Genomic DNA, 27702 nt, shown 5'->3' on the forward strand with positions numbered 1-27702 from the left:
AAAATATTTGGCTATTTAAAAAAATATGATTTGTATCCATAAGTTCTAAAAACTATTAAAAATACCCATAAATTTGTATTATCTATTTATAATGAATATGTTCCTATAAAGAATAACATTATAACATAATTGATAACAATCAACAACAACAAATTAACAATATATGCCAGAGAAATACATTAATCGTATATTCAAACTTGTCACTGTTTCGATTATAATTATAACCCATTAGAAACAAATTTTTCTTTTTTCTCAATTTTGTCACTCAAACAAATTGTTCCTTTTCCTTAATTTTGTCACCCAAATTAAAATATTATGCGTATTTTTATAAGATATAAATTTTTTAGGTAATTTTGATTTTTTTAAAATTCCCAAATACTAGAACTTACCCAAAAATTAGTTTTTTCTAGTATTTAGGAACTTGGGATTCTTGGCCAATATATTTACCAAATTATATATAGCCAAACATCACTTCTCAAGTTTTTCTCAAGTATTCTTGAGGTCAAACATGTCCTTAAAGAGTTGTCAATAGTAATAATAACATGTTTTGAAACCAATTAAAAAAATAAGATAAATAAATTAAAACCAAGTGAATGTATATTTTTTTCATTTCCAAAAAACTTCAAAAAGAAAAGAAAAGAAAAGAAAAATAGAAACAAATATCTATCATTTGATCAATTCACTTGTACTAATTAATTACAGTAATTAATAAACAAAGTTGTTCGAAAAAAATAATCAATTAAATACATATCTACTTGGAATTGCCTCTTCAACTACAGAAGCTTCAGTGTCAAGGAAGAAGAAAGTCTCTGAACAAAAAACAGTACAAGAAAACAGAGAGAGAGAAAAGTTGACCAAAATTGAAACGTTCTCAGAAATTCCTTCAATGACGATATGCATTGGTTACTTACTATTAAATTTATTAATATCATTACCATCAAACTTCTTCATTTTAATACTACCCCAGTTGGTAAGTTAGTTGTAATTATCATATGATTAATTAATTATTGGTTTGATTATAACACCATATACTGCTATTTACTTCAGACAAACAATCTCTTTTTCACAAAATCTGTAAAATTTTGGTCCAGCATTTGCTATTCCCCTCAATTTCATCGCAAACAAGGGCTTTTTTCATTCGTCCCCTTTTCTCTTGTACCTGTAATTTTGTGTATACAAAGACAATTTGATTGTTATACCCAATAAGAAATCAATGGGGTTTGAACTTATGAGATAAACTCAAAATCCTTTTGTGTCGTGTGTATAAACAGGGATTTTGATTGTTTTACCCCAAAGAAATCATTGGGGTTTTCGTTCATGAGGTGAAGTTAAAACCCTTTTGTGTTGTAAGTCTAGTTGTGTGTATAAACAGAGAATTTGATTGTTTTATCCCAAAGAAATCAATGGGTTTTTCAATCAATAAACTCAAAACCCTTTTGTGTTGTAAGTCTAGTTGTGTATATAAACAGGGATTTTGATTGTTTTAGCCCGAAGAAATCAATGGGGTTTTCATTCATGAAGTGAAGTTAAATCCCTTTTGTGTTGTAAGTCTAGTTGTGTGTATAAGCAGAGAATTAGCTAGTTGTTATACAATTACAAATGGCTTTGGAGACTCCATCATCCGTAGTCCGACGTAGTCCGGTAAGGTACCCGGAAGTTGATTTGTCCCGTCTGAATTTGAGTGAGCAAATCGTGCAAGAAGGAAGTCCAGTAACGCCGGTGGTGGTCGACGATGTGATGTATGTTGCAGTCGGGAAAGACTTGAAGGAGACTGAACCGACTTTGACATGGGCTTTGCACAAGTCCGGTGGAAGGAAAATTTGCATTCTTCATGTTCATACTCCTGCTCAGAAGATACCCATGAGTAATTAGCTCCTTTTTTATTTTGTTTCTTTTTACTATCTCCTAAATTAATGTGATTTTTGATGATAAAGTTTTGATTTTTTTTAATCTTTGATTGCTAAGGTGTTGTGGAAAAGGTGGTTTGTTGAGTTAGCTTGATTTGTTGAACTGTCTTGCTTTTTCTCACCCTTTTATTCTATCTAGAATTCTAGAACCCTTTTCTCACTGATTTCTGATGTTTGTTTAGACCAGTAAATTCTTGAACGGAGGTCTCTTGGAAACAACCTCTTTATCTATGAGGTCTCTCGGAAACAACCCCACTTTTTAGGACTACACTGGGTATGTAGTTGTAGTTTAGACCTGTAAAGTCAAATGATGGTATGTTTGTTGTTTGATGCTAAGAGTTAGGACTTAGAGAAATTGGTATTAAACTGATAGTTCAGGCATAAATAATTGAACTTGTATACTTGATTAGCATCAGCTGCTAGAAATGCTAGAGAAAGTTGGTTGTAATTCTCTGGTCAAACTCTGTTTTAATGGATCTGTGTTTCATTCTTTAATGAACATTCCTACCTAATCAACTACTTCTGAACATTTTTTATGCCTAGAATTCTGCTAAGTAAAGGTCAGTTATTAGTTTACAGTTCTGTGAGCTTTCAAACTTGAGGATGCTACCATTTCTTTTGCAATTGTTGCTGGGATTAAGCTTATCAATCCCTTCCATTTCCCTGATATATGAGGCTCAAGACTGATGATGTGATGTTGAATAATCTCATTGCCAGACTTCCTTTTTCAAAAAAAAATTGGGCGGGGAGGAGTGGGGTTTTGCGTAGAGAGAATTCTTGTTTGCTTGCTAATTTAATGAGGAAAAAAAAAAAAAAGTTGATATTTGGCTACAACAGATCAAAATATTTGTTCCTCTCGGAAATCAATGCACTTCCACTTATAGCTCTGTCAAACCCAACGCCCACGCGACTCTCAAAGAAATTATAATTGAACAAAACAAAATTTACCTTTGCAATTAAAATTTTCGTGAACTTTTCTTGCTCATTCATTTGGAAATTTTGAAAATGTTTTTAGTGTTGAGTTTTAAGACATTGTTCCCGAATGATGATTAATTCTTTACTTAAGTACAAGATGTTTTTTCTGCTTCCATAATGATTCCCAGAATCTAAGTACCGGCACTCCATTTTCTGAACAAAAGAAATAGAAGGAAAACTCTTCTTCACTGTTCTGCTTGAGATGTCATTTTTTCTCCATAACTTATCTAACTTCCTTTAGATAGTGGAATGATGGTTACTTGGTAAGGTTAGTCTCATCACAAATTTTGTTTACAAGTGTGTACATTTTCTCTTGAACGGTTTTTGCAGTGGGTACAAAGTTTAACATAGATCAATTGGATGTGCACCAAGTCAGGGCGTACCATGAGAAGGAAAGGCAAGTCATGCACAAGATCCTGGAAAAATATATTCTGATCTGTGGACGAGCTGGGGTATAGTCTTTGTCTTTTGCATCAATAGTTCGCTTCATTTTCAATTAGGCCTTATTCAGAAAATTGATGTTGGTGAAAATATTGCAAGCTGAAAACTGTTTGTTTGCCTGTAACTTGAGAGCATTACTGGAAGAGTAGTGAATATTAATTTCTTTGCTGGCAACTGTAATGGAGGTTCTCCCTTACCCCCATATCTCCAATTTATGCATGGATAAGTATTAAGTAAAAGTCATAAACCAGATTCCTTTTTCAAATATTTGATAAAAGCAACAGATATTGAGTTCAGAGCTTCACTCTGCACATCATTAATTATCATAAGAAAGTCTATACTTCCATATTCCTTTATTATACTCTTGATTGAACTGATGTTTTGTACTTCCTATAATCTGTCTGTTTCTTATTCTAGGTTCGTGCTGATAAAATTGTCCTTGAAATGGACTCGATTGAGAAGGGCATAGTTGAGCTTATATCGCAACATGGTATAGGGAAGCTTGTTATGGGAGCTGCGGCAAACAAGTGCTACTCAAAGTAAAAATGATATTCTTTTTCTGTTACTTGAATGTCACTGTCGAAAAGTATAGAGTGAATAGCTCGGTACTCTTGTTTGGTTTAAGAATTCAAGCGACAAAACAATAAAGAAATGATTTGAAAGGTCCCGTCTCCCATCTCCTCCCTCGTCCATCATGTGTATCTAGTTGATTAGCTGGCTTCGTAGTTTCATCCTTCCAAGTTTTAGTTTTCACTTTTAATACAGAAATACTAGCATTATAAAGTTGAAGTCATTAGTGGTGGATGTAGCTTTTTGGCTTTGGGTTTATACCCATAACTTTTGACACAGAGTAAAGGTACAACAACAACCCAGTGTAATACCACAAGTGTGGTCTGGGGAGGGTAGTGTGTAGCAGACCTTACCCCTACTTTGGAAGGTAGAGAGACCAATGTGGAATATAGATGTATGTGTAAAACCCTAATAAAATCTCAACAACTATTGGATGTTGTTGAAGTGTGCGACCATCTCATCTAAAGTTTCAGTTGTTAGAGAGAGCACACTTTTATTATTTAATTATATTCTCAACACGCCCCCTCACGTGTGGGCTTGATTTTTTTCACGAGTTAAGCACGTGGAAATTCTTTTTGATATGGGTGGCGTTGAGATTCAATCTTTGGACCTTTGCCTGCTCTGATACCATGTTTAAGCTTTTAGATGAGATGGTACACACTTCTACAGACACAAACCCAAAATTTTATCAGTACAATGAGTTCAAAGCTAAGAATCTTAGAAGTTGAACCATTATATTTAAATTTGGATCCGCCTCTGGAAGTTGGTAGAATATTTGAAAAAAAATCCACTTAAGTCGCTCATGTATTTTATTTTATTTTGAAACTGGTAAGGTTGAATTCTTCAGCATTAAGGGTATGTTGGCTACCTCCAAAAAGAGATAATTACAGATTTTCTATCAAATCTATAATCTGATCTATATCATCTATACAAAGTTGTTTACACCAAAAAAGTAGAGATACTATACAATTCCATTTAACTTTGTGGATGGAATTGGATCTATCTTCAAAACATCTTCCATTTCTTTCTTTCCAGACTGACCACCATACACATGATGGTATTAGCTTCCACCATCTCTTTTGACTCTTACTGCTTCCCCTCCTAATCCAGCAGCTCAACAAATCTGATGTATGTTCTGGCATTGCCCAGTTCATGCTTGTGATGTTGAGAAACACGTTCCAAATTTGAGCAGTAAACTTACAATGCAGGAAGAGATGGTTATTTGTTTCCCCTGTCAAGTTGCACAAAAAACACCTAGGGACCAGCTGCCTGCCTGTCTTCTGTAGAACTTCTTCTGTTAAACACGCTCTCTTTATCACTAACAAGGTGAAACACTTTACTTTTGTAGGAATGTCACTCTTCCAAAAGTAATTCCAATTATATTTTGGGCCCCCTGTCATCCCCTGTAGTCCTATTTTGTAGGCATTGTTGTTAAGTCGCTCATGTTAAAAATACTGATCTCTTTCTTTTTGATAAGCTTCATTTGATGGATGTATTATCTAAGAAAGGTCTGTGAGCTGTGAAGGAAACGTACTTGGAGTCAACCTAAGGTTTCTTGTAGCTCTGTGTGTTTAAGTTTCTTAGTGCATGGGAGTTAATGGACCGCTCGAATGATTAATGCAAGTTGAAAATGAAATATTGTTTTCATGCATTACCAAAGGTGTCTTAGTGCATCCCGCCCCATTCTGCAAGATTGTTATGGTCTATGGTGTCTTAGTTCATTTAATTTGTTTGCCCCTGATCTTCTGGTTTTCCCTTTTTTCTTTTTCCAATTCCTATCCTATTCTTGAACACTGGCAGATTAAATTGACTATCATTCACTTCTTGGCCCATCACTATTTTGATTCAGTCTTCCTCTGTGCATCTAAATACTTACCAGATATGAATCGGACAATACTATGCTATTCACAATATTTGTATTAGTACTCTTTACTTTGTTTGTTGGATCTATAGTAATTCGTTTCAACCAAGAGGTCCATCAGCCCCATCCACCCCCCACCCCTCCTATCACTCAAAGACAAAAATCCCAAAAGAAAACGGAAACTTAAAACCACGTGGACAAGGAAAGGAAAGGAAATTTCCAACAGGACAGCTCAAACTTTTTTTACCTTAACAAATAAATCAAGTCTGAGAATTTATTGCCTCTTTCCTTTTTTTGGGGGGGAAGGTGACGGATAAATCTAAGTCAATTTGTTGCGTAACGTACCAAGCTGAGAATTGAGCTCTTATAATGAAATTTCAGGAAAATGTCTGACCTTAGGTCGAAGAAAGCCATCTATGTACGGTTACAAGCACCCACATTCTGTTGCATCTGGTTTGTATGCAAAGGGAACCTCATTTATACAAGGTACGCGACCTTTCATTCTTGAATTTATCTTGAAACTTTGTTTTGGATGATATTTGGGTGGACAAGTAGGGATAACTTTATTGTCATAAAAAAAAAGTAGGGATAACTTGTACAATATTCTGTGTTGTTTTGTAAATATCATTTTCCTACGAATTTCTGTTTCTGCCGTTTCTCCCCTGAGATTGACCTCCTTTCGGATTGGGATGCGTGAACCGTTGGGACAGGGTGGGGTTCATTCTCTTATGTCACTTAGAAAATATGGGGAACTCTAAATGGTGACTGCATTATGTCATGCAGAGAAAGTAAGCCAGAGAGACTTAATACAGACAGTGTGTCACCGTCAATTCCAGCAAGTCCAGTTAATGATATTGTTGTGAGATCAGGATCTGTGACAGAAGGTTACAGCGAACAAGTAAAGCTCAGGGGGGCTTTTACAGAATATCCCAGAGTTGCTTCTGACAATCACGGGATAATCTTATCTGGACTTCCCTCTGGTGGGACTTTACAGGCTAATTTTCCACTCATGAGTTCAGATAGAAGTGCTGATAGCTGGGATGGCATACCGCGAATAAGTTCCTCAGTGGCTTCACGTTTTTCATCAAGTTCATCTGTTGAAATGGTTGATGATTCCTTTTCAAAGACTGAAAGGAACGAGACTGCATTAGATCCATCCGGACTGCGCTATTTCAATTTCGGTCCTCATCAGTCGTCTGCTCCAAGTATAGTAAGTAAATCATGTTATTTCTTTTGTCTCTTTAAATTGCTAAATCACAAGCAGTTCCTTCATTTCTTGCTTCCTAATGAAATAGGCTATTTCTGTTTGAAGAATTAGAATTAATATGCTTTTTAAATTTTGGATGATTCTGGGGATACAGGCAGAGAGGGTGAATTATGAGCTAGCTGGAAGCATGAACGATGAACTCTATGATAGATATGAGCAGCATGTTGCAGAAGCAGAAACCGCTAGGCGGGAAGCTTTTGAAGAATCAATCAAGCGTAGGAAAGCGGAAAAGGATGCAATTGAGGCTAGACGAAGGGTAATTTATTCATTTTATATTTTACTTCAAATCTTTTAACTGAATGTTATGGTACTACAATTTGGTTCTCTCAGTTGTTTGCAACTATTACCCCTTTATGCCAAGTTTCCATCCGTTGCTTGATTTATGAGAAGCTTAATTTGATTGAGATATAAGACGGTTAGACCTAGGCTGCCATTTTTTGAGAAGGAGATTGTTCTTTCAAGTATGTGACTCTCCTAGGGAAGTGGGAATGATGGAGGATCTGAGATTCTTATTCTGATAGTTTTGTTTCAGGCAAAAGCATCAGAAACATTCTATGCTGATGAGTTGAGACGGAGGAGAGAAATAGAGGAAGCACTTGCAAAAGACAAAGAAAAAGCTGATCAGATGAAAGCACAGCTAAACAAACTTCTGAGAGATCTGCAAGCAGCTCAAGCACAGAACTCTTCACTGGAGAGTCAACTCTTAGATTCTGACACTCAGGTACAAGAGTTGGAACAGAAAATGTTCTCTGCAGTTGACCTTTTGCAGAAGTACAGGAAGGAGAGAGATGAATTGGAGGTGGAGCGTGATGATGCACTCAAATCAGCAGAGGCACTGAGGGAACAGCACTCAGACGGGTCTTCATTTACATCTACATCTTCACTATTTGCTGAATTTTATTTTCATGAAATTGAAGAAGCTACTCGGACTTTCGACCCAGCCTTGAAGATTGGAGAAGGTGGTTATGGATGCATTTATAGAGGCCTCCTTCGCCACACTCAAGTGGCAGTAAAGATGCTGCACCCTCATAGCTTGCAAGGGCCCTCAGAGTTCCAACAGGAGGTCAGATTCATTATGTTTTGCTAAATCTGTATCTGTCCATAGAAGCTAAAATGTGTGTCATCTCCTGAATTGTTGTGTAATTTCTATTTCTTTTGGGTCTTGATATTTTCCCTCTCAATTGTATACCCTGTTTTGTGCATATTCTACTTAATATCCCTGTTTTGGGAGGTAAAACAACTAAACACAGAAATACTTAGTTTGGTATGATATCTGCTGATGGTGGTATCACAAATGGGTATAGTGGAAAGTAAGCGTACTTTCATGTTTATTTGGTATAGTAGATGTTATCACACATACAATCATACTCGATTCGAGGGAATTGTTTGATCTTAAAAGGTATCATATTCAATATATTGTGGCTACACTTAGTTCATCGCCATTTCCCACTCACTAAACGAGAACAATCCTTTCATCTCTGAAGAAGGTCTCTCCCACAAATCTCCTCTAAGATGGTAGATTATCTGCTAAAAATGGTTTTATGTTGGTTGGATCAATAGGTTTATCTTGGAAGGGAAACTTTTAGTGAACCCATCTTGAGATAATTCTGCATGTCGAAATATCTAAAAGCTAGTCATCTTGTCTGTTTTGCTAGAATGTATTACCTTGTAAGGCTTGGTTTACACATAAACCTTGAGTAGTGTCAGTACATCTGATATCTTCCATGCTCAGTGGTAAACACGCCTATTCAATTTGATGCATACTAGTGTGTTTTTTCAGTCCGTTTTCTGTTCTACTTACCTTCGTATATTTGCTTTGTATACTATGCTTCTCTCTTAAATCATGTGAAACATAAAGTTTTATTTCTTTACCACAGCTATCTTTCTGACAATTCATGATATTTTGTTGGTATGATATAGGTCAATATTTTAAGCAAGTTGAGGCATCCAAATGTTGTCACTCTTATAGGAGCGTGTCCAGAAGCATGGACTCTTGTATATGAGTATCTTCCCAACGGAAGCCTAGAAGATCGTCTTACCTGCAAAGATAACACACCTCCACTGTCGTGGCAAACTCGAATCCGTGTAGCAGCAGAGCTCTGTTGTGCTCTCATCTTCCTCCATTCCTGCACTGCTCGGGGCATAATTCATGGTGATCTAAAACCAGCAAATGTTTTACTTGATGCGAACTTTGTGAGCAAGCTTAGTGACTTTGGAATTTGTCGAGTTCTCTCAGAAGATGACTTTTCAGAAAATAGTACTACACTTTGTTACAGAACTGACCCAAAAGGCACATTCGCATACATGGACCCTGAATTCCTCGAAACAGGAGAGCTTACTCGAAAGTCCGATGTCTATTCATTTGGGATTATATTACTTAGGTTGTTAACTGGAAGATCTGCATTGGGGATAAAAAATGAAATCCAATATGCACTGGATAAAGGAAATTTGAAAAATTTGCTGGATCCAACTGCTGGAGACTGGCCATTTGTGCAAGCCAAACAGTTGGCTCACTTAGCTATGAGTTGTTGTGAAAAGAACAGTAGGTGCCGGCCTGAACTTTCTTCAGAGGTGTGGAAGGTGCTTGAACCAATGAGAGCTTCATGTGGGGCATCATCTTTTAGAATGGATTCCGAAGAGCATTGTGACATCCCATCCTATTTTATTTGTCCCATATTTCAGGTTAGTATATTGCTTGTTTTAAATCTAGCAGTCAATTCATTATAAGTTCCAAACAGTTTGAACTGAGCAGTCATTATACACGATTAGAAGAGTTAAATGTTCTAGTTGTCAGATAGTTCTGGGGAATTAGCATCCTCACTCTACCGAACCCCCAACCACCACATTTGACTAGAAACCAGCATCTCTTACTGTCGATTCTCAGTTCTGCAAGATTATAACCCATGCAAGTTTGTATTTTGGTTTCCAGTTTATCATCCAACTCGGTGAAGTAAGGGAAGTGTTTTCTTTGTTCTTCCCTTTCAGAAAGCATCCATTTTAATCATTTCTTGTCGTTCATGTGTTTCACTACAACAGGAAATCATGCAAGATCCTGTAGTAGCAGCGGATGGCTTCACATACGAAGCAGAAGCATTAAGAGGATGGTTAGACAGCGGGCATGAGACCTCCCCTATGACAAACCTCACGCTGTCCCATAAGAACCTTGTTCCTAACCATGCTCTCCGTTCTGCAATTCAGGAGTGGCTGCAACAGAATTGACAGAAGTTTTCGAGCTTTGTGTAATTATCTATACAAGTCATTTATCCCTTCTTTTACCTTAGTTTTCGATAGATGTTGATCTCTAGTTCTATTGTAAATCAATACTCCAAGAACATGTTTCTCTACATCTTTAGATAAAAATAGCATAAACTGAACTGAAGTCTGAGCATGGACAAAGTGGTTTGATAAACATACAGGAAATAGAACAGATGGACTTGTTTCCATCAGTGTTATGAAAATTTGCTCAAAAAGCTCTAAGGTCCTTTAGAAAGCGCAAAACTGAGGCGAAACGCTTAACATGTTTTGTGCCATATTATCCTGATTAGAACCTCAATTATAATATTTTGGTATATTAGTTTTTACATATCCATATGTCCTTGTGCTTGCAAGTTAATTACAAATATATATAGATTGTATTCTGTCAACTTATTTTCATTTTGTTTCAAAGAATAATATAGTGATATTATGAAGGAGAAACTATAGAAAGAAGGGATAAGGGGCATTATAAAATGCTATAAAGTGTATAATAAACGTTAACGCACGAAAAATGACGACATCTAAATGATTCAAAATAAATTAATAAGATATAAAAAAAATAAAAATAAAAACTCTCTAAAATAATATAGTGACAATTTTAATAATTGATTATGAAACTTTCAAGATGATAGTTTGATAAGATAGGTAACATGTCCTACTCAAAATTCTGTTTTGGATTTGGCGTTCTTGACAAAATTAGATCACAAAAATTGGAACTTAAAAAGAGAGTCACGTCATATTGAAGTTTGTTTGAAATAAGTAATACTTATGTTTATTATTTTGCTAGAAATATATATTAAATATTTAAATGCATGTCCAGTACTACATATCCTAGAAAAACCTTTTCAAATTAGTATTTGTTTTATAAGAATAAAATAGCTTCGAATTAGTTAAATAAAGTAGACATGTGAATATACGAGCAATGACACAATCAAGGTAGAATGTTACTTATTTAATTAATGTGGTTTTCTACTTCTACTAGGGAAAGACACTTTTTTTCTTCAAGAACTTATTTTCTTAGAAAAAATATTTTACAATTTTTTTGATCAATCGAAGGTAGGAAAATTGGAAAATATTTTTCTACCGAACATAACCGTCTTTATATATTTTTTGAATTAAAAAAAAAGCAGCTTCTTTATTTGACTAAAACCATCCTTAAGGAAAAATTAATGTTTTTAAGATTCATAATTAAGATTCATTTTGAATCACCTGCCATAAATGTTAATCAACTCGAAAGGGATTTTTATATGATCATCTTCCTTAATTAAGACTTTTGTTGATATTTTGTGGACTTAATTATTTACGACAATTAATACTCCCTTTGTCCATTTTAATTGTGATGGTTTTCTTTTTTTAGAATCAAACGATAAAAACTTTGACTAACATTTTATGCCATCATATTGATATGCAAAAAAAATGCAATTTATAGTACTTCTCGTATAGTTTTTGAATATTTATTTTTGTTTAAAATATTGAATTAATATAATATAATTTAAATTTAAAAATTAGTTAAATTGACTTTCGAAAAACGAAACATGACGGTTAAAAGTGCAGAGGACTCATTTCCTCTTCTAAAAGAGGAAAGAATGTTAAGATAACTTAATTAAATATGCTTTACCTAACAAAATCTTTACTTATTAGAATTTAATTTTCTTTTCCTTTTTTTTTCAAAGGATAACTTTCTAGCTTAAAGTTATTTGACGAAATTAATTTTGGCTTTATAGTATCTACAAAATCGATTCTTTTTTCTAGTACGGGGATAATATTCTTATCCTAAGAAATAGAAAAGGAAAAAAGGAAACAATGAAAATTGAACTCACACTTATCGTTGTGAAAGACTCGTATCGTATAATTGAATTATATAATGACAATTACTCTATTCGTTCACTTTTACTTGTTATATTTGGATTTGACACGCTCATTAAGAAAATGATAATTGACATAAGTAATTAATACTAGGTAAAATATAGAAAAAAAATAATTATCATTTCTTCATATGTTAAATATGACAAGTAAAAGTGAAAATTTATTTTTAAAATAATGGACATGTAAAAATGAACGAGGAAATAATATGTATATACTGATTCAGTGACTGTGTGTTACATGTCAATTTAGAACAGTGAACAGGTAAAATTGAACAAATGAAGTAATATATATAATTCATACTTTTTTTTCTTCCCTATTTTTGTCTAATCCTTAAAAAAGCAAATTTTGTTTTGTTTAGTTGTTTCTCTTTGTTGCGTCAAATTTATTTATAGATTCACAAAGGAAAAATCCTTTGCATTTCCTAGATGGGTAAATTAATCTGAAAATTATACCAAACCAACAATTCTGACTTGGAGTGTCTTCTCTTAAATAGACCTTATGCAACGAAAATTCAAAATAATAGGCCTTGTAAAATTTAAATACCAAATAATTATATAAATTAAAATATAATATTTTGATTTAATTATTCAATCTCTACCCCCTTGATTTGGCATTTAATTTACGTGACATAGAGGTAGTTTGTAAGTTGTTAGAAGTTATAAACGTATTTTTTGTAAAATAATTCATTTTCTGACAATCAAATTTCTCCTAAAAAATTATCCTATTGTCCCACAATGTCCGGATATTAATTGGTTGTAATAATAACAAAAAAAAAAAAAAAGTATTAGCAATTGAACTTAAAAAAATAGTACTAAAACAAGATTGAGATGTTTATATAAGTATTTTAAAGTTAAATTATTATTAAATATAAATTATTATTATTTTAGAATTACTAAAAAAAGAAAGTGTGTCATATAAATTAAGAAGAAGTATCTGCTTATACTAGTAAAACAACCGTGTACAACTAATGAACTTTATAGTACGTACTCCATTTGTTGTTCCTTTTTAGTTGTTATGTAGCGTTTTTTGAAAGTCAATTTAATTAACTTTCGAAGCTAAATTAGATTACTTAATTTGATATTTTAAAATAAAAAATTAGAATATTCAAAAACTATACGAAAAGTGTTATAAATTGTGATCTTCTTTCATATTAATGTGATGAAAAAATACATTTTAAAATGTTAATTTAAGTTTATATCATCTGACTCAAAAAAAGAAAACTGTGAATTATATATGACAACTAAAAAGGAACCGAAGAAGTATAAATAAGCCATAATGCTCAACTATATTGTGTATTTTTATTGTTAAATTTAAATTTTAGTGAAATCCTAAAAAGAAAAAATAAATAAATCATTGAGTAGTTTGATTGAAGATTTATGAACCAATTAGGTGAAAGGAATAAAACTAGACACGTGAGGTTGAGGACAGGTGATTACGACCGGCTACCTGAATGTGAATCTCAGACCCATTTACAATTATGGCGCTTTTCTTGTCGTACGGTTTATACGGACATCTCTGTTTACCGGTCCCATACGTAGCCGGTAACAACCTCCATTTTTCATCTACGCGCTTTCAAATTTTCCTTATACTTCACGTCTCTCAACTCTTTTTTTTTATTCACCCGCTATTTGGAGTCCACATTAAAGTTCCGATTAAATTTGAATTACGCATTGTAGGGTCCATTCAGGGTATGCTTTCAACGTGATTTTTTTCATACTTAGGGGTCGAAAGTCAAACCTGAGACCTCTGGTTCAGGCACGTCTCTCCACTATTCATATTAAAGTGAGATTTTTTTTTAGAAAATTGTATGAAATAACAAACTATTAATTCAAATTAAATGATATAGCCATAGTTTATTTTAATGGTAATTCGTAGCAAACATCCCCTTTTTTGCCATCTGATTCGATATACAATTAGCCATTTTATACATTTCGGTATAAAATGCGTTTGTGTTTGTATGAAGAGAGAGAAAAGTGTTTATACAAATACATGTATTTTCGTCCTATACACTTATAATTATACAAATACAAATCTTATTATATAAATTACAATGTATAAATGAATTTATACAAAACTGAACAATTTGTATAAAATTGAATATTTATAGCGAATTATACAAATCAAAAGCTCCATAACAAACATAAAATTTGCTATGGAACACAATTATGCAAACTATAACTATAACATACAAATATGATTTTTATGTTTGCTATATATGAAAGTTGTTTTTTTTTAATTGTCAAATTTTATTGGAAACAATCTCTAAGTCTTCGTATCCACTAATAAAATGATATTGCTAACCTTTACTAGAACTCTTTTTTTTTTTTTAATTCAAACTCAGTATCTTAAGATTGAAGGTGAAAAATAATTATGCGTTGTTGCTCAACTTTCAGTTCGAAATAACAGAAAAAAGATGCGTATAATAATGTAGAAAAGTTTGCAATGAGAAAAATGTGATCGTGATGGTTTTGGTATCTAGGCACAAGGTTTGTCTAATTTTTTTGTGTACGTGTAAGGAAATGATTGAAGTTTAAAAAAATAGTAGTACTATTGAAACTAAAATAATTACTCCAATAAATAAGTTTTCACAAATAATTGTTCATAAAGAACAGTTTTTTGAGACTGTAATTAATTCAAGTAGATATATCATATAACCTTCTTTTTCCTCCAAATTATTTTACAAAAGTTTTTTCGAAAACGAATTTATCAATCGTCATTAATTAAACAATCATTTCATACGTCATGACGTCAATTAGCTTCTAGCCTTTTTATGTTGTTTGTTGTATCTTGTGAGTCGTTTCTATAATTTGTTGCATTTTCCACATGATTTGACAAGAGAAAACCACCTCAATTAATAATGTTTTGAATTGGGATTACTTGAAAGCAATTGTGAAAGATATACCTTATAGTTATATATAATCACAAAAATTTGAAAGAGTTAATAATCATCGAATTTTTATGGTTGTGCTACTTTAGAGTTGATTCTCATATGGTACTCAACTATAGTTATTTTTTTAAAAAAAATATTTTTTGTTGAAGAAAATTAAATTCAAGAAAATAGCGACGTTATGTGTGTATTATCACTTGATTGGCTCCACCTAATTATTGTAGATAGGTCGTGCGTGTAATCTCACTTGACTGGCTCCACAAAAATAAGCGCACCTTAGTATAAAAAATCCATTAAGAAATTAACAAATATAATATGTAGTTTACTAAAGATTTTGAATATTAAATTTCAAATTCCAAATATAACTAATAATGAAAAAACTCTTACTCTTTTCGTTTTATTTAATGTGACACCGTTTGACTTAACACAAAATTTTAAGAAGAAAAGAAAAAAATTTAAACTTGTGATCTAAAACAATATTTAAATATTTACGTGACTCTAAATCATTTCACTAAGAATAAACTGAATATTTTTTTAATAATAAATTAAGAAAAAATGTGTTATATAAATTGAAACTCCGTATCAAACACATGAAGGTGTTTCTAAAAATCTCAAAGGCAATGTCACCTTCATGAAGAAATGACAATACATAAATATACCAATTAGTGACACACATCCATAAGATAGGATAAGAAAGTTTCCACTACAAAAAATTGAGGTGACTTATTATTAAAATAGTCAACTACCTTAAAGGTACGTGTGGTCCACGCGTCATTAGTGAGAGTAGAAAAAAACCAACAAGAAACACAACAACTCATTAATAATAATACTAATAATTAAACAAAACAAATTAAAATAAAAAGACCAAAACAGTACTTTAATTGAATATTATCTTTCTTTATGACTCATTTCTTGTTTTCATACATATATCCCCCACTTCCCATGTCTTTCTTCACATCTTCCACCAAAAAAAAAGTACAAAAGGGAATAAAAAAAAAAAAAAAGAACAACACCCATTTTACCTTTGATCTCCAAGATTTGCTCAAAAAAATAAAAAAGGAGAGTTTTTTATTTTAGGTTTGTTGAATTTCATGGAGTTCAAGAAAGTGGATTGTTCAATTTGTGCTGTTTTTGTTGTTGTACTTGTGCTATGTACTGGTTTAGTTAGTGGGGGTGATATAGTTCACCAAGATGATATTGCTCCAAGTCGACCTGGTTGTAGCAACAATTTTGTTCTGGTAATCTTCTGATTCTTGATTCTAACTGTTTTTTAGTGTTTCAGTTCAAAATTGAGTATTTTTTTTAGCTAAAAGTTAGTTAATTTTTCTGGTTCTCTTCATTCTTTAGCTACAAGAAGTTAGTTCGCCAAATATGCTAGAAAAACTTAATTTTGGTGACATTGTTCTATCTGTACTGTACTGGTATTCTAGTTATGAATGGGGAATTGTAGGTTTGGTTTGTTGAGAGTTAAGATTTTTTCCCCACTTCTTGTGTTTTTGTTTTGGGGGTGTTTATGTGTGTTTTAATTAGTTGGTACTGAAATGAAATTTGATCTAACAGAGTGAAATTGATGTAGAGAATTCATATAGCTGAACCCATTGAGACTCTGTTACTTGATTGTTTGTGTTTGTCTGGCGATTTATCAACAATATTTGAGTGATATACTTGCTATTATTATGCTATATGTGTTTAATTATATTATCATTTGAACAATTAAAGGGAACTATGACATTAGCAATCAAGGGTGACCTTACGGTTGATAAAAGAGTTAGGTGATTTCTTCTCACCTATCTAAGTCCGAGGTGGATAAAGTTATCCAATGTCTGTAACGGGAAGGTATCGTGTGAAATAGTAGAGGTGCACAGGAGTTGCTAAAACAATCACCTTTATCCAAATCACAATAAAAATGGTTTGGTTCACATTTTCTTTGTTTTGGTGCTGATTTGCAGCTTGACGATTTAGTTGCTAAGTTAGTGATATGATGCATCGCATGCATACTTTATTTTTTTTAAAAAGGGAAGGATGCATTGGTTTTCTAAGCCCTCCCACTGTGCTCTCAATTTCTTTCCTCATCGTCCCATGGCATGTAAATTAAGAAATAAGAGTTTGAAGGAAGTGGTGAATCTACTTTATTAAAAAGGAAAAGAGGTGGCGGATCTAGGATTTTAAGTTAGCGAATGCAGATTATTATTGCACCCCTTACACTTTTCTTGAAGAGGGTGCAAATTTAGTATAATCTTTAGAAGTTCCTAATACACTCTCATAAAGAGGTTGAGACTTGAGCCGTGGGTGCTCCCACTTCCAGTTACTTGAAATTACCCCTGATTGAGTGGCTTACCATTTAAGAGTTATGTAAAAATATGATTGTACTTCCATAGTTCCTCTTCAGCAAAAATATGATTGCACCTCCCCAATTAATATGATAGTACTTCGACAGTTCCTCTTCAGCAAAAATATGATTGCACCTCCCCAATTAATCTTCAGTTAATATATGATTATAGTTAATCACTTAATTGAATTTCGGAAGTGGGGAAGTTTGTTATCAAGATGTTGTATGGTATATCCTAAGTTGCTTGGACACTTCATTTATAACTCTAGAACAACATACCCAATGTAATTCCACAAGTGGGGTGTGGAGAGGGTAGTGTATACGACTATACGTAGCCTTGCCCCTACCTTGTGAAGATAGAAAAGTTGTTTCTGGCTCATATTTTTGTAACTCATTTTTAGATATTTGAATTATTTTTAGCTGAATCCCCGTACTCGTATCCATACCTAGATTTGTACCCCTGAATCTTTAATTAGATCATGAAAGATCCGAACTCTAGATCCGCATCCGTATAAGACACCTGCACCCAAATCCGAGCAACTTAGGTTATACAAAGACAAAAAGTAATATGGAACTCTACCTCTCAAGTTGAAAGTCCTTCAATGAGCCATTGGAAGTAATGGCCAACTTTCCTAGACAAGAAGCCCAAACAGGTGTTGTGTAACAAAATGACCCCCACTGAATACCATCTTCCCTTTTCCTAATCCTAAAAAGAGATTATGTCAATGCAGGTTCCAGCATCTATACAATGTATAGTACCTTTTTTACTCTTTTCCCAAGTCGAAGTTTGGTGATCACTTTCAACATGGAAAAACAAAAAGTGAAGAATAACCACTTTCGTGAATATTGGTTCTATGACCTCTCTTTTTCTTCCACTATGGGATATGAGACATTAGGTGGTCCTAATTTTGATGTAAGCCCTAATTGGAACACTTGACTGTTGTATCTTATGCTCATATTGGATAGTCTTTGCATAAGATATCAGTCCAAAAGAATCTAAAAAGGTTGAACAAGATAGAACTGTTGTCAGTTTCACGTGGAAGCAGACTGCCGTTTAGATGTTACTTTAATTTTGCTTGGTCAAATATTTTATTACTTGTATATGTTTATTGGAGTCTCTTTGTCTCACACTAGTAATTGGACATATTATCTAAATTCCTCAAATAGGTCAAAGTTCCGATCTGGGTTGACGGTATAGAAGTAACAGAGTTTGTTGGTGTTGGTGCTCGATTTGGACCGACATTGGAATCAAAGGAGAAGCGTGCTAATCAGACAAGACTGGCTTTTGCAGACCCTCCGGATTGTTGTAGCACACCTAGGAATAAGGTTGTTTCACATTTATTTCTCCTGTTGAAAGCATATTTGGCTGGAAACCTCAAAAAAATGTCATTTGTATAGTGAACTCAAAATTTAGGTTTCTAATATGTGTAGCTCACTGGTGAGGCCATCCTGGTGCACCGAGGTAATTGCAGTTTCACTACCAAAGCTAACGTTGCAGAAGATGCCGGTGCTTCAGCTATCCTCATAATAAACAACCAAACAGGTTCAAGTGCTCTTCCTAAGTATTATTATCTATATTGTTTAAAAACTTCCAATATGAATTGGCTCATTCTTGATTGTCTTGTGGAAACTGCAATCAGCCAACCAACAGTCATGATTTATTTTTTGAACTACAGGCAGTGCTATTTCCTTATTATCAAATTTCAGTGATCGATTTTGATATTGTCTTGGAACGTCATCACAGTGTGCCCTATGGAAAAACTAAAATCATCCGATAAATTCCTGTATTACCACCATTGCTTAATATCTTGATATGCACATGCAAACGGCTACATATAACTTATGTTCTCTTAATGCTATGTAGAGCTCTTCAAGATGGTTTGTGAACCCCATGAACCTGACTTGGACATTGGTATCCCTGCTATCATGCTCCCACAACATGCTGGCACAAGCCTGATAAAGTTTCTTGGAAATAGCTCTTCTGGTGAGTCTCGTGGTATTGTACTTTTTTTGTAGGTCTATTTGGGAAGGGTGGGGTGGGGGTGGGGGGGGAACAGCTTATAGCTCCATTTGCATAGTTAGCTGAGATTATCTGACATGGTCTCTATTATTGCTGATTTGTTTCTGAAATAATGACTAAAAGATTTTCTGTCTTTCAGTTTCTGTACAGCTGTACTCTCCAAAGCGCCCAATGGTTGATGTAGCTGAAGTATTTTTATGGCTTATGGCAGTTGCTACCATATTATGTGCTTCTTATTGGTCTGCATGGCGTGCCAGAGAAGCTGCAATTGAGCAGGACAAGCTCTTAAAAGTAAAGTCACAAACATTCCTCTCCCTCTCCTATTTATTATTCCTGCTCTTTAGCAGCATCCCATGTATTTTACGATTTTGAAGCATGAAACTCACTGCATCTTTCCTTAGCAGTTTGGTTGAAATATGTATCTTAAATCTCACAGGATGGCTCAAATGAATGCAATGTCACAGAGGGGTCTCGTTCCGGTGTTGTGCTGGAAATCAACATAATATCAGCAGTTCTGTTCGTGGTGGTTGCATCCTGCTTCTTGATTATGCTTTACAAATTGATGTCCTCCTGGTTTATAGAGGTTCTAGTGGTTCTATTCGCCATTGGGGGTGTTGAGGTATGTCACACCAATAGAAGGAGACTTAATTCAAGGGTAGCAATACATAAGATTTTACGCAAATAACAAGACCCTAAATATGAATGGAAATCAGGACGTTATCTTTTTCATGTCACAATTCCTTTCATATTTGTTTCCATTATAATTTCATCCATTGGTGACCCCTTTCATTAATCCATCTGAGTTAAGAACTTGCTAGCACATCCTTCACATGTAGGAAAGACGTGAATGGATTGAATGAGGTTTAAATCATTCTATCTTCATGCGGACAATATTTGAAGTAACACCTTTCTCACATTGTCCTTACAGGGTCTACAAACTTGTTTGGTCGCTTTGCTATCATGGTATGTATCTTATTGGTGCTATTCATATATGATTTTCTTAGCTACAGTGTGTCAAATGCTCCACTAAGCAAAACCACGTTTGCGTTGTTTTCAGGAGAAGCTTTTAAGAAAAGTTTTCTGAAAGAAGTAAAGATTTTGTTTAGTTGTTTTATAGAAGTTTGTTAGAAATTAATTAAAAAAACTTCTTCAAATATCTTTATGATAAACTGTCCAAGCAAACGCTCTGCAAACTAGAAAGGCTAGCAAAGCTTTCCAGAAAAAGAAGTGGTTGGAAAGTGAAGTTTCAAACATGGAGGGTTGAGTAGGTTGGCTTATTTCATTGCCGCATATTTTTGTTCTGAACATCATCCATCGTCACTAGAAAACAAAGGAAAAACATCTCTTGCTTCAAGCAAATTCTCATTATTCTTACTTTTCCAACTGGCAGTCAGCACTCTTCTTTTTTTGCTTCAAAAATTCTATAGTAAAACTGCTCCAAGAAAGACCAAGAATGAAAATCAATCTGTAATTAGGCAGCTGTGCATGGAAAACAAATACAAGTTTCACATCAACTTGTACAATTGCATAGTTAGATCTTGTTAAAATTCTATCTAGGATTCAGGGCCCGAAGTCTAATTAGTTAGAGTGATATCAGATCATATCTAATAGTGGATATGAAGCCCCCGTCATTGGTTTGAAGCAAGTTTAGAGCTAGTTTCTCTCTTTCTTTGGCACCACTAGCACAACTTATTTTTCTATTTCTGACACTCTGTGATATGTTCTGCAATCCTGGCCCTTGGTAATATTGACCTGTGGTTGCATTGTGCATAGATCTTGATCATGTGATAATAAATACAAGTGAGATTCTTGCAGGTTTTGGTGGAACTGAATGTGACATCATTTTGTTGTTTTTCAAAACTTTTATACTCCCTCTGTCCAACAATAGTTGTCCACTATTGACTAAGAAACTATAAATAGGAGGGTAATTTTACTATATCACCCTTTGAATATAATAAATACAATGTCTTGAAAAATGTAATAGTGAAATGACTATAATTAATGATAAGGGTAAATTAGGAACTAAGTGTAAAATTATCCATGGATTTCATAAAGTAGACAAGTATTGTTGGGCATCTATTTTTAGTATAGTGGACAAGTATTGTTGGACAGAGGGAGTAATAGCTTTCTTGGAAGTCAACAAATTAAAAGGCAAAATGGAAAAGGAATTTCTTGTTCTCTAACTTCACATGTTATCCCCTCAATGTTTTACATCACACTTTTCAAGCTTTAACCGCAATTATATTTTCCATCATAAATGGCCACAATCATACACAACAGTAGCAGTCACATTAGCATTACATGTTCGTTCTTTTGAAAGTCTGTTTCCATAAATCTGCCTTTTGAGAGGCATTTACCTTCTTACCGTACCTATATAGGAAGAAAGGCTTTTACCATCTCAAAGTTTGACTGTACCATTGTTTTAAACTTCTCTCAACCAAAAACACCAACCATTTATGAGTGGCATAAAGAAAGATTACGGTCGCTCTTTCTTCAAAACAAAACAAAGATTACGGTTGTTGCTGTAAATCATCCAACATCTGTTGTTTAAACATGATCACAAACAGTAACGCATGATGTTCCTTTCTAATAACGATTTGGCCATGTGAAATGTTGTTTGTTGATCTTTTTACATCCTTTCATGTGTGATGGGTCATTTAGTTCCCACCAGAGTAGTACTAGTTATTAAGGTCCAGCTTTGCGTGCTTTGATGAAAGTGACTGTGGCTTAGCCCTTCACTGTAAAGTACAGCTGTACAGGAGCATTATCAAATATGCCTTTTATCCTTCTTTTCCTTTTCTTTTGCTGGGAGGAGGGGACATGTCTTCTTTCAGATCACCCTGGGCGTGTGCTCTTTCATTGTGGTGCATTATATACAGTCATCAATTGTTTTTGTCAAAGTCTTTGCTACTAAATTCTTATTTATATTTTCTTGAAATAAGATTTAAGTTCATTTTACATGCCACAACTCAAGTTGCTGGTGGTTCTTAGAAGTGTAGCTAACATTCATTATATATAGTTTCAGATGGTTTGAACGTTTTGGACAGTCATACATTAAGATTCCTTTTCTGGGACCTGTTTCATATCTGACGCTGGCGATTTCTCCATTCTGCATAGCCTTTGCAGTTCTGTGGGCAGTTTACCGTCACATCTCCTTTGCTTGGATAGGTCAAGATATACTTGTAAGTGTTGCTGCATTTTCACACTATTCTTTTGTCTAATATCATCTCAGGTGCTTGTATCTCCTCTATTTCCTTTTTTCTCTTCACAGTTTTAACCCTGACCTATTGGTTAGAGAGTTGCACTTATCTAACCATGGTTTTCTTTTTTCCTTTTCTTTTATGGGCTTGGTTGGTGGGATGTCAAACCACTTCTTACCACCTGCTTTGGATTTAATCTTCTTGGTTAGTGGAAATTGTTAAGGTTAACATATTATGATGGAGATAACAAATTTATAGAAACAAAATTTTACCTCGTCAAAAAAGCCTATTCTTCCCATCTATCCTAGCCTTGGTGGGCAAAGTCACCTGGTACCTGTTGTTGGTGGGAGGTGGCAGGTATCTCGTGGAATTAATCGAGGTGCGAGAAAGCTATTCCAGACACTACAGTTATAAAAAAAAATAAAAAAATTCCAGAGCAGTAAGCCCTTTCTGTGTGCTACAAAAGAAAAAAAAAATCTTTTGCAGATGCTATCTTAAGGATGACACAATATGCTTAAAAAGAGTAGACATGTTTTTTATTATATTTAGACAGTAGGTATGTGCTTAAAAATGTGGTTGTGAGGGGGGAAATGGAAGCTTTCTTCTATATTATCAGATTACTGGTAACATCTTTGCTTTTGAATTGACGTACCTATGTGCTTGAATTCTTTTCATCTTTGGATTTCAAGAGAATAATATTGGCTTCTGCTTCTTTTTTTTCCGGTGTTCTTTCTTTGAGTTATCAAGTTCTGTTCTCATTGTCTTTTGTTCTCTTGGAACTACTGTACTTCTGGTGCAATTTCCTGTTTCCTGTAAGAACGTTTGATGATTTAAATCTGTAAACATTTTACTCTTTTCCAGACACTTGGAAATATGTTTTTTGTTCACCCTGCGACATGGGGGTGTTTTAGGCATATTTTTCAGTGTTGGAATATCAACTCCTATTCTTTGGCTACCACTACTTTCAATAGGTATGATTATATATCTAGACACTAGGGAGAGCTACCCCAACCCCCAAGCTGCAGGAGAAAAGGAAAATAGGGTAACTTGATAATTGGATAGCTCTATTTTTATTCTTATTAGTATTGACTCAAGGTAATGGACTGATGATCTCTCTTAACTAGGGTATTGCATTGATCATCACGGTTCTCCAGGTTGTGCAGATTCCAAACCTCAAGGTAAAACAATTCATGCTGCTGTTTTTTATTGTGTTACAGCTTTACAGTTTATATAATGTTTTGGTTTTAGGAAATGGTATATTCCTGGACTCTCTCAATAATGCTTGAAATTTTACTGTGGATGAGCAATGTCTTAATGTATTGTGGTATCCCTGTTCTCGACATCAACTATTAAGTAGATAAGTGCTCCCCCAAAACCTAAACTCTACAGAAGTTAACCTTTTACTTCAGTAGAAATTCTATTTTTGCTTTTCAATTGTCAACAACTAATAAGAAACGAGGAGAGAGTATGGAGAAAGTTGCGAATCACCTTTGACTTACTTCTTTGTATATACATTAAAATACAGAGAGTTACCACTAAGTAATCTCAATTACCCTTTATTCACTTAAATCTTCTTAAGCTCAAGAAGTTTATCAAATGAGTACAGTCCCTAGATGGATATTAATATAACTCACTTTAGAGCCACTAAAATGCTTATTAAACAAATCAGTGACCTGCTCTATTTATTTGGAGAAGAGGGATAGCTCAAGTGGAAAGCCCCTCCACCACCAACCTTAAGGTTGTGGGTTCAAGTCACTAAGGGAGCAAATTACCATATAAAAAAATATTTGTAGAAGAGGTTTAGAAAGACGAGATCATGGTTTCAGAATCCATCATTTGTGTAGTCATCTCACTTCTCCTCCTCCTATTGGGAAAATGCTTCACGGCTGATTTCTCTGCAGTTCATGTTGTATCTCTTTTGTACTGCAGCCAAACAACTATAAGAAAAAAACAACAGTTTTTACTAATACTTTGGTTCAGGAATTATCTTTTACTGTGTTGATTTATTGGTCCTTCTAGACTTGAATTCTTGGTGAGTAGTGCAAAGATTATCAGTATTACTGGCAGTCTGACATTATCCTTTATTTTCCTTGACTATATCAGGTGGGAACAGTTCTTCTGAGTTGTTCTTTATTGTATGACCTTTTCTGGGTGTTTCTTTCCAAAAGTTTGTTCCATAAGAGTGTGATGATAGTGGTAAGTTCTTTATTTGCTTGTAGAGTTTCTTATTTGTGTTGTTTGTGTACTTTTGTCCTTGTTATCAGTTATCACTATGAAGCTTTGACTATTGCTCTGGAAATGTGATCATTTTCTCTGTTGTAGGTTGCACGAGGTGATAAAAGTGGAGAAGATGGCATTCCTATGTTACTGAAAATCCCACGGTTGTTTGATCCTTGGCATGGCTACAGTATCATTGGATTTGGTGACATAATTTTACCAGGTTTACTGGTAGCATTTTCTTTAAGGTTTGACCATGGAGCTGAATGAAACTATTTTTTGTTTGTTTTGTTTTGTTTTTATTTTTATTTTCTACCTTGATGTGGTTCCATCAAGTCCTATATTTCTTGGAGGCTTCAATTTTATTTTCAGTATACTTATTTTTCCATCCTCCAATAGAGCCTATGATTGCCTCTCTGAGGCATGGCTGCATAATTAAGTGCTTCCATGTTAAATATTTCTGATTCTTCAGATGAGCAATTTAAGTTAATCTCAAGACTTAAAAGAAAGATTGAATATTAGGTTATCATTTTAAATGATGAATGCTTGTAAGTTCAAAAAATTAAAGCAGTCCAAAGCTTTATACCTTTTTTTTTTTTTTTTGTTTTTTCCCATTGATTTTGTTCTTTGTTGCAGGTACGACTGGCTGTGTAATAAGAGACTTCGAGATGGATACTTCTTGTGGGCTATGCTTGCTTATGGTTTAGGTATTGATTCTTCAAACAATGGGAGTAAAATTATTTAGCGCAATGTACTTTTTGATTGTGACCAAATGGAACAGCATTTTCTTGTTGTCAATAGAAATGCTTGCTGGTTGGTGTTTTCTATGTTTCATCCCTCTCTTTCTCCCTTCTCTTCACCTCTTTAATCTGAAATAGCAGGGGACTATCTCACAGAAATATGCAACTTGATCATGGTTAAGTGATTAACTGCAGTCATGATACTCGGTTTATGCCCATTTTCCTACTAATAATAAATACTTCAATTAAAAGTATTTCAGGCATTAGGCGAAGTTTGAGGAGTGATGTGTTAGTGTCTGAGCTTGATATGTATGTCTTTTACCATGTCAAGAGAAGTTGATATGTTTTGTGTAAACAATCGAACTATTGCGTATGTATGATATATTAGCATCCATTTATACTGTTGATCAGTGTTTTTCAAGATTTAGAACCAATGCAAGTCTCTGTTTGCCTGTTAATTCTTTCTTTCCTTTTACAGGTTTGCTCACTACATATGTGGCACTGAATTTGATGGATGGTCATGGTCAACCTGCTTTGCTTTACATTGTTCCGTTCACACTAGGTATGTTACATGAAGCACAAAAACATCTCTCATAATGGAGCAGCCAAGCCGATAACGTTTGATTCTAGTGATAGTCTGCCACTGTGCACTATAATCTACCACCACAAACACACATAGGGTCACTCCATGTAAAAGAAGTGAGAATTAACATCGGAACGAATGAGTGTAAAGAAATGGACCTTCAAGTCTAGAAGCTAGCTTATGAGGTGAGGTATTATCCAAAGTCATCATTTTAGGAGATGAAAGTTCATTTGGAAATTGTTTTGGTTATTATTTTTGTTCATCTTTTTTCTTCTTTTTTTTTCATTTGAGAAGAGAGAGGCTGAAGTTATGAGACACCAGTTGAAGAATGAATCTAGAGTAAAGAAAGTGTACGTTCAACAGGCTTAAGAGTGGAACTAAAGCAAGGTCGGTGTCTAGATGGCTGAGGGAGAGATGAGGGAGCCCATAGTGGCATGTGGGGCTATTGTATTTTGAGAGAGAGAAGTCCAGCGCATTAGAAAAGGTTGGGGAACAGTTGTGAAAATGGTGGGTGTTGGTCAAAGGTTATGAACGAAAAGACGAGGGGTATTAAGAGAGGAGAAGAATGAGGAATTCACAGTAGAGAGTACTACTCTGGCTCTTGCTCTAATAAGTAATACCATGTAAAGGAAATGACTTTTGGGTCTAACTAAACTCCAAAAGCTACCTCACGAGGGGAGGAATGAGGATTGCCCTAACCCCCACTCTAACACTAAACAATAAAAGCTTGAACTTTTCATTTTCTATGTTAGTGCTCATCGCTTTAAACAATTGTTATTGCTCATGTTAGGCACATTTTTGACGCTGGGAAAGCAAAGAGGTGATCTCAAGCATCTATGGACAAGAGGAGAGCCAGATAGGCCTTGCCCGCATGTCCGGCTTCAACCAGAGTAACTAGATAGTAGAGAAGCCATCAATCTGTAATCCACGTACAACTCTGATTTCTCCATATACACGTTGGTGTACATAAGAGTAAAATCGTTCAAGAGGGTGGAACTCTGAAGATAGCTGGACATTTTAGTAGACTGCCCTTGTTGTGAACGCTGAGCAGAGACATTTCACTGCTTAGCAGAAAAGCTGAGATGTATAACTTGTAGTTTAAAGTAGAGTTGTACTGCCCGTGCACCTGCCAAGCTTCATGCCTTAAGCTGTTCAAATCCTGTCACCATCAGGCAGTAGCTGTAATCGCGCTTCTTTGGACGAAGCCAGTGTGCAGTAATTTCATCTATAGTAGGAAAAAAAGACAACTTTTGTATAACACAGCTTGTTTTAGCTTACATTGTGCAGCTTTTGTACTAACTTGAGGGCTGTTCAGTGAACAGTAGATGTTATTTACTCAACTATGGTTTTGTTTCTTTGAGCTGAAATCATTTTATTAGAGCCCGTTTGGATTGAATTAAAAAATGTAGCTTTTAAGTCAAAAATAAAAAGTCAAACTGAAATGACTTTTAAGTTAAAAAATAAAAAGTAGGGGGATACCTACTTTTGGTTTCTGACTTATTTTAAGTCATTTTATATATTTGTCAAACACTTTCAGAAATCAAAAATTGACTTAAAAGTAGGTTTGATCGACTTTTAAACCAA

The 27702-nt window shown here is 34.3% G+C and overlaps 2 protein-coding genes across 3 annotated transcripts; both read left to right on the forward strand.

The window, feature by feature from the left end:
• The first annotated feature begins 787 nt into the window (after positions 1–787).
• On the forward strand, positions 788–10491 carry LOC102597027 (U-box domain-containing protein 33). The gene is made up of 9 exons (XM_006339516.2): positions 788–1864; positions 3213–3334; positions 3741–3862; positions 6136–6240; positions 6538–6964; positions 7116–7277; positions 7554–8084; positions 8942–9703; positions 10058–10491. Exons 1-9 carry the CDS (start codon positions 1600–1602, stop codon positions 10238–10240), a joined length of 2679 nt encoding a protein of 892 aa, XP_006339578.1. The 5' UTR covers positions 788–1599; the 3' UTR covers positions 10241–10491.
• A 5478-nt stretch (positions 10492–15969) lies between these two features.
• On the forward strand, positions 15970–27498 carry LOC102597586 (signal peptide peptidase-like 4). Of its 2 annotated transcripts, none has more exons than XM_006339518.2 (14): positions 15970–16267; positions 18526–18684; positions 18790–18901; positions 19223–19342; positions 19518–19669; positions 19815–19997; positions 20307–20341; positions 22398–22560; positions 23703–23756; positions 24682–24774; positions 24901–25043; positions 25432–25502; positions 26014–26097; positions 26909–27498. In XM_006339518.2, exons 1-14 carry the CDS (start codon positions 16121–16123, stop codon positions 27010–27012), a joined length of 1620 nt encoding a protein of 539 aa, XP_006339580.1. In that variant the 5' UTR covers positions 15970–16120; the 3' UTR covers positions 27013–27498. The 2 variants fall into 2 exon arrangements, with proteins under 2 accessions (XP_006339580.1, XP_015167374.1); XM_015311888.1 differs by having other exon boundaries at positions 19845–19997.
• Positions 27499–27702: the final 204 nt, after the last annotated feature.

The sequence above is a fragment of the Solanum tuberosum genome, unplaced genomic scaffold (assembly GCF_000226075.1).
Source record: "Solanum tuberosum cultivar DM 1-3 516 R44 unplaced genomic scaffold, SolTub_3.0 scf00010, whole genome shotgun sequence".
Taxonomy (NCBI): Eukaryota; Viridiplantae; Streptophyta; class Magnoliopsida; order Solanales; family Solanaceae; genus Solanum; species Solanum tuberosum.

What these genes read in the sequence shown, in the direction of transcription:
- LOC102597586 (XM_006339518.2), top strand. Translation starts at nt 16,121, where the DNA reads ATGGAGTTCAAGAAAGTGGATTGTTCAATTTGTGCTGTTTTTGTTGTT. An exon ending in GTAGCACACCTAGGAATAAG is followed by an intron (nt 18,685 to 18,789) that starts GTTGTTTCACAT and finishes TAATATGTGTAG; the next exon opens with CTCACTGGTGAGGCCATCCT. An exon ending in ATAAGAGTGTGATGATAGTG is followed by an intron (nt 24,775 to 24,900) that starts GTAAGTTCTTTA and finishes TCTCTGTTGTAG; the next exon opens with GTTGCACGAGGTGATAAAAG.
- LOC102597027 (XM_006339516.2), top strand. Translation starts at nt 1,600, where the DNA reads ATGGCTTTGGAGACTCCATCATCCGTAGTCCGACGTAGTCCGGTAAGG. An exon ending in AGTCGTCTGCTCCAAGTATA is followed by an intron (nt 6,965 to 7,115) that starts GTAAGTAAATCA and finishes CTGGGGATACAG; the next exon opens with GCAGAGAGGGTGAATTATGA. An exon ending in CAATTGAGGCTAGACGAAGG is followed by an intron (nt 7,278 to 7,553) that starts GTAATTTATTCA and finishes GTTTTGTTTCAG; the next exon opens with GCAAAAGCATCAGAAACATT.